This window comes from Heloderma suspectum, chromosome 10 (genome assembly GCF_057233095.1).
Source record: "Heloderma suspectum isolate Gila_16-S chromosome 10, 16-S_ref, whole genome shotgun sequence".
Taxonomy (NCBI): Eukaryota; Metazoa; Chordata; class Lepidosauria; order Squamata; family Helodermatidae; genus Heloderma; species Heloderma suspectum.
In genome coordinates, this window is record NC_139467.1 from 28868944 (window position 1) to 28874389 (window position 5446).

Consider the following 5446-nt stretch of genomic DNA (forward strand, 5'->3'; position numbering starts at 1 on the left):
TACTACCAGTATTTGCTGGCCCAAATCTGTTTTCTCCATCATAACCTCAGCTTTCCCGCAATTAATTATTTTTTTAACTTGGTCACAAGATAATTCCTGACGCCAGAAAGTCTGGAGGTCATATGAGTAGCAAATTGAGGAACAAGGCGGCACTAAGTCCATACAAGATTTCCCTCCTCCAACCTTGGGTGGGGGGGGAATCTAAAACCTTGGGAAATTTCTCTGCCGTGATGGGGGATTTATGGCTTCTGGACGTTTAAAGGCTGAGCAAAGGGAGAAAGGCCACAGTCGAAATTTTATGTTATCCTTTCTACGCAAGAGCTTTCCCTAACGCATGATCGGATTTATCAAAATGAAAATGGACAAGGATAAGGAAGAACGCGCGATCGACATGTATTATACTTTGAATTTTAACTCGGCGTAATTGAATGGAAAGGGAGAGGAGGGGGAAGGAAGCTCCGTTTGATAGCTAAGCCCCGCCCTCCTCGTAATCAGAGCTTCCTCATTCCTTTGATGTCCTCTGCTATTTGGTGTCAGCCGAAGCCAATAGAAACCTGTTTTGCCGTTTAACCATCTTGTAAACGTTCCATCCCAACATTTTCGCTGTCATCAGAGAGAGCGAGAGGTGGGAGGGAGCGCGGCGGCTAATTTGCATAAAGGGGCGTGGCCGGGCGCGCTGGCTCGCTCCGCTATATAAGCCACGGGGGCGGTGACAGTCCTGGCTTTTTGCGAGGAAAAGGGCCGGTGCGGGTAGGTGCGATTGTGCGCACAATAGAGAATCCACCCAGCGCGACCAGCATCTGTCTGTTCCTCGCTTTCTTCTTTCTTCCTCTGCTAGAAATTGCTTTGTTCGTCGGAGAGTCTTCTTTTTTTGGTCGTTCTCGTGGCCGTCATGAAAGCCATCAGCCCGGTGAGATCCGTCAGGAGCTGCTACGAAGCCGTGTGCTGCCTTTCGGATCAGAGCCTCGCCATCGTCCGGGGAAGCAGCAACAAGAGCCCGGCTCTGGAGGAGCCCATGAACCTTCTCTACGACATGAACGACTGCTACTCCAAGCTCCGGGAGCTGGTGCCGGGCATCCCGCAAGGCAGCAAAATGAGCCAGGTGGAAATCTTGCAGCACGTCATCGACTACATTTTCGACCTCCAGATCGTGCTGGAGGAGCAGGCGAAGAAGGGCCAGGAGCCGTCGGCGGAGGCGTCCCTGCTCTCCTTCAAAGTAAGCGGGTGGGCGAGGGAACGTGGGAAGGGAGCGGATGCGGGTCGGGCGATGTTGCGGTGGCTGCGCCAGCAAGCCAGCGTGGGTTACGATCATCCTAACGGGCGCCAGTGGGGCGCCGCCGTGTCTCCTCCGAGGGCGAAATGCGGCGGTGGTCGTGGGTTGATGCTGGCTTTCGCGCCGTCCTTTGCGGTCTCGACACCCGCGCCGCTGAGTCTGGAGTCGTCTTTCATGGACGGCTGCGGAATGAGGGGGGATTACTCTAGAGTAAGCACGCAAATCTGAATAAGTCTACACGGGGGGGGGGGCAATCCCCAGAGGAGGAAAGATCTGAAGGCGATTCTGGTCCCCGCGGACTACCCTGGCATGAAATCGGGTGTGCGCCGCCATCCTAAACGCGCTTACTCCGAATTCCGGTCCAATGAACTGCAATTGAAAAAAAAAAAGTCGAGTGGTAGGATCGCTGTGTAAGTCGCCACCGGGTTCTGACTCGGAGGTTAAGCGTGTGAAGGGATTTGTTTTGGTTTTGTTTGTTTCTCCGCTCAGGAAAGGCAGCGATCCACAAATCCACTTAAGCTCTGGATTGATCCTGGCCGTTTCAATAAGAGGACGGGGCGGGGTGGGAAGGGTTGAAGCTATCAGTGTTCTGTTAACATCTGAAGCCACTGCGCTGTATATTGGTTGGTGTGTTGGCCTGGGGCTTGGGAGATCCGGATTCTAGCTTCCACTTGGGCAGGAAGTCCGCTGCTTGATTTGGGGCCAGTCATTGATTCTAAACCTTCCCTACCTCACAGGGTTGTTGGGGAAAATGGGAGAGGAAAGGGACCGTGTAAGTCACCTTGGATTTCATCCAAGGGAAAAAAGATGGACTATAAATGGAATAATAACTAAAGTAAAAGTCCGTAGCATTAAGCATGCTTAATTAAAAGGGACTAAAAAAATACCCTATTGACAGTCAGAGTAAACCTGTATTGGATGGGGCCACATGCGAACTTCCTTGGAAGTTAAGTCCCAGGGAAGTGAACAAGGGCTTGTTTCCTGGTAAATCTAATTACAGTGTAATCTGATGCAGGTCTAATCAGAAGTAAGCACTATTAAGGTAAATGGGACTTAAAGCCAGTAGGTGCACATAGGGGTGGGGGTAAGTCCTGTTGAACTAAATGGGCCTTACTTGTGAGTAAGCATGGATAGGGTCGGAGGCCCCCCTATTCTGTGGTGCAGTTCTAAGGAAGGCTCTCCTGGAACTTGAGTTCCATTCAGTCAGCAAGTCTTGGTCATCAGGCAGAGAGAGGCCTTCGCAACCTAAACCCTAGACATTTCTCAAAAGGGAAGCCCACTAATGTCAGTGGGGCTTAGTCTTGTGTAAATGTGCATAGGAGGATGGCTTTTGTGTGCAGTTATCCTCCAAAACAAAACACCACTTAATTTTCCTTGCTCCTTTTGGGCACTGTGTGCCATATGTATCACATTAGGAACTCAAAATCTCCTTAATGCTTCTCCTTCTTCCTCTTCTTTTGGCAGGCGGCAGATCTTGCATCCGAACTCTGCTCAAAGGATGAGAGAAACCTTTGCCACTAACACCTTAACAGGTAGGGGTCCTTCTCATTCCCCTCCCCTCCAAATCTTAGCCAGGAAGATCTTGGTCGAATCACTCAAAACTTCTGATTTTTTTTTTTTCTTAGAAAACAAAACCCTGCCATCTGTTTAGAAATCTAGGTCTGCAACTGTGTGTTGCTCCAGAGTAGCCCTATGTTACTCCCCACCCCTAACAGAATGTGGCTTAGAGCTCCTTGTCACTGCTGCCAATACAGCAGCAGCCTCAGATGTCTCTTTGCCTTTTGCCTGTAAATGGAGTCATTATTTTTACAATGTCATTCTTTTAATAGCTTTAAGTCTCTGCAGCTGCTTAAACAGCCCTGTTGAAATCAGTGAATCAAGAGGCACTCTTCTCTCTCTCTCCCTCCCTTTCTGAGTCAGGAAGACACCGCTAAACAGTTGTGTGTGTGTGTTCCCCCATTCAGAATCTGTAATTTTAGATCCATCTGCAGAGAGTTAGAAGCAGAAGGGTCCATTTCTCTCTCTCTTGCAGCAGGCCCAGCAAAAAAAAAAAAAAAACACCCCACCCTGCCTTCCTTAGATTTTTTTGGTGCCAATTAGCAAACCTCCAGCCTTGAGCATTGGCTCCTGATTCCTTATCAGCTGGAGGTAAATAGACGTTTCCTCTTTGGCGCCAGGATGTCTGCAGACCAGCTTCTGATCTGTTGCTGTAACTGACATGTCTTTCTCTGCTCCCTCCCCTCCTCCGCCTTTCCTATTCAGACTGCAGGTGTGAGATCCTGACACTTCGTTCTCTCCAGTAAAAGAGAGACAGAGAAGATAGAAGAAAAAGACCTTGACTGGAGAAAGGATCAGATGTTTAACCCTCATGCACCCAGCAATGGAGGGAGCTGTTGCCTTTACCTTCCAGATAAACCGTGTCTGGGGAACGTGGTTGCACAAGGCAATTTCAAATGCCTTGACTGAGACTTCCAATAACACTTCCCCCCCCCCCCTTTGTGTTTTATCTTCCATCTGCCTGAAAACAACTCTGTTGCAGGCCAGGAAAAAAATACACACACATCACAAACAAATGGCCACCTTTTTATCCACTCACGAATTGCTGCACTGCACAAGAAAAAGACTTGGGTTTCTAAAGCAAGTTTTTTTGGGGTGGCTTTTTTTGGGAGGGCTAGAAGATTTTTAAAAACCCACAGCTCTGAGCCATCAGATTTCATACTGCACATTGTTCTTGGTCAGGAGATCTCAGCGAAATGTCAACTGCATACTTCCACTATGGCAACAGTTCTGTGAAAGTGTGGGACAGATCTGTGGTTTGCTCTTTTAAAAAGAAGAAAAAAGAGCATGATGAACAAACTTTTGCAGATGATGCAGCTTGTGTGTATATTTTGGATTATAGTTTTTTAACATCGATTTTGGGCGGGGTGGAAGGTTCTTTTAAGAATAATGAAACTGAACAGTCTTGGGGCTGTTTTGCCTCATGGTTTTTATTGTTGAACTCTATAATAGAGATAACGTGTACTTTTTTTTTTTTTGCAGGAAGGTGAATTTCTGCGTCTATTAATTGTACTTGCTTTGTAAAAAAAACTTTTTATAAAAGTTTCTTACATAATAAATTTAAGCTGTTTTTTTTTAAAAAAAATCTTTGTATCCTAGTTTGGTTTTTTTTTGGGGGGGGGGGATAATGCTTCAATCCTTCCCAACTCTCTCTCACACATGTGCGCGCACACACTCAGTCCACTAGGGACATAGAAAGCTGCCTTATACAGAGGCAGGCCATCATCCCCAGAAAGCACAAGTCACCATGCTGTCTGGGGATGATGGGAGCTGAAGGCCCACACATCTGGAGGGTGCCAGGTTGGGGAAGACTGATCTTAACCCAGTGATTTTTTTCCAGGTTTTAGACCGGGATGGCTCTCTTTCCCAGTGAACCTGGAGATGCCAGGTATTGAATCTTCTGTGTACAAAGCAAGTGCTCTACCATTGAGCTACAACCTTTCCCCATGAATAGTCACAAGGGTTATTTGTATGGTGCAATGATGTGGTCCAGCCTGATTCTAAAGAAGGGATCTTCTTAAACATCATAACCCCCACAAGATATCAGAGACTTGATCTACTTCCTAGAATGCAGCTTCCTAGAATGGACACCACAACAGCAGTGTTGATTTTTAGAAGTCCAATAGTCGTAACAACAAACAAAAGGGAAAAAGGCAACATTCAAATGTGGAATTTTGAGAGACAGAACCAACCTAGGCTTCATTAGTGGAGAGATGTTTGGAAAGGAGGTATCCCTGATGGTGAAATCGCTCTTGTTGCACACTGTAAATACTTAGGCTGAATTAGCAGCCAGAATTTTGTAATGTTCCTATCTCGGTGTTGGCACTTTCAACTCCTCTAAGTTTTCATTCTCCTTTTGCAAAACAACTGATCCTATGTATTAGAAATGCCAGCACAAATTTACTTGGCAACAAAGAAAGCCACTGCACCCCACCCCCTTTAATAAGTGAAAGCCCTGCTAGGTGTTATGATAAATCCATGCATGGTTGGGCAATAAAACGTGTGCTTTATGACAGGGCCATGGTTGGTAATGTAGTGTATTCTCCAGATGGGTTATAACTCCCATCAGCCCCAGCCAACATGGCCAATGTGAGGGATTATGGGGGTTGTAGTCCA

At 47.0% G+C, this 5446-nt stretch overlaps 1 protein-coding gene across 1 annotated transcript; it reads left to right on the forward strand.

Annotated features, from left to right (window-relative positions):
* Window positions 1-720: 720 nt before the first annotated feature.
* ID3 (inhibitor of DNA binding 3) lies at window positions 721-4427 on the forward strand. Its single transcript, XM_084815714.1, has 3 exons — window positions 721-1216; window positions 2738-2805; window positions 3536-4427. Exons 1-2 carry the CDS (start codon window positions 893-895, stop codon window positions 2792-2794), a joined length of 381 nt encoding a protein of 126 aa, XP_084671840.1. The 5' UTR covers window positions 721-892; the 3' UTR covers window positions 2795-2805; window positions 3536-4427.
* Window positions 4428-5446: the final 1019 nt, after the last annotated feature.

Coding starts and splice junctions, on each gene's coding strand:
- ID3 (XM_084815714.1), top strand. CDS start 893: ATGAAAGCCATCAGCCCGGTGAGATCCGTCAGGAGCTGCTACGAAGCC. Junction 1,217..2,737: donor CGTCCCTGCTCTCCTTCAAA/GTAAGCGGGTGG, acceptor TTCTTTTGGCAG/GCGGCAGATCTTGCATCCGA.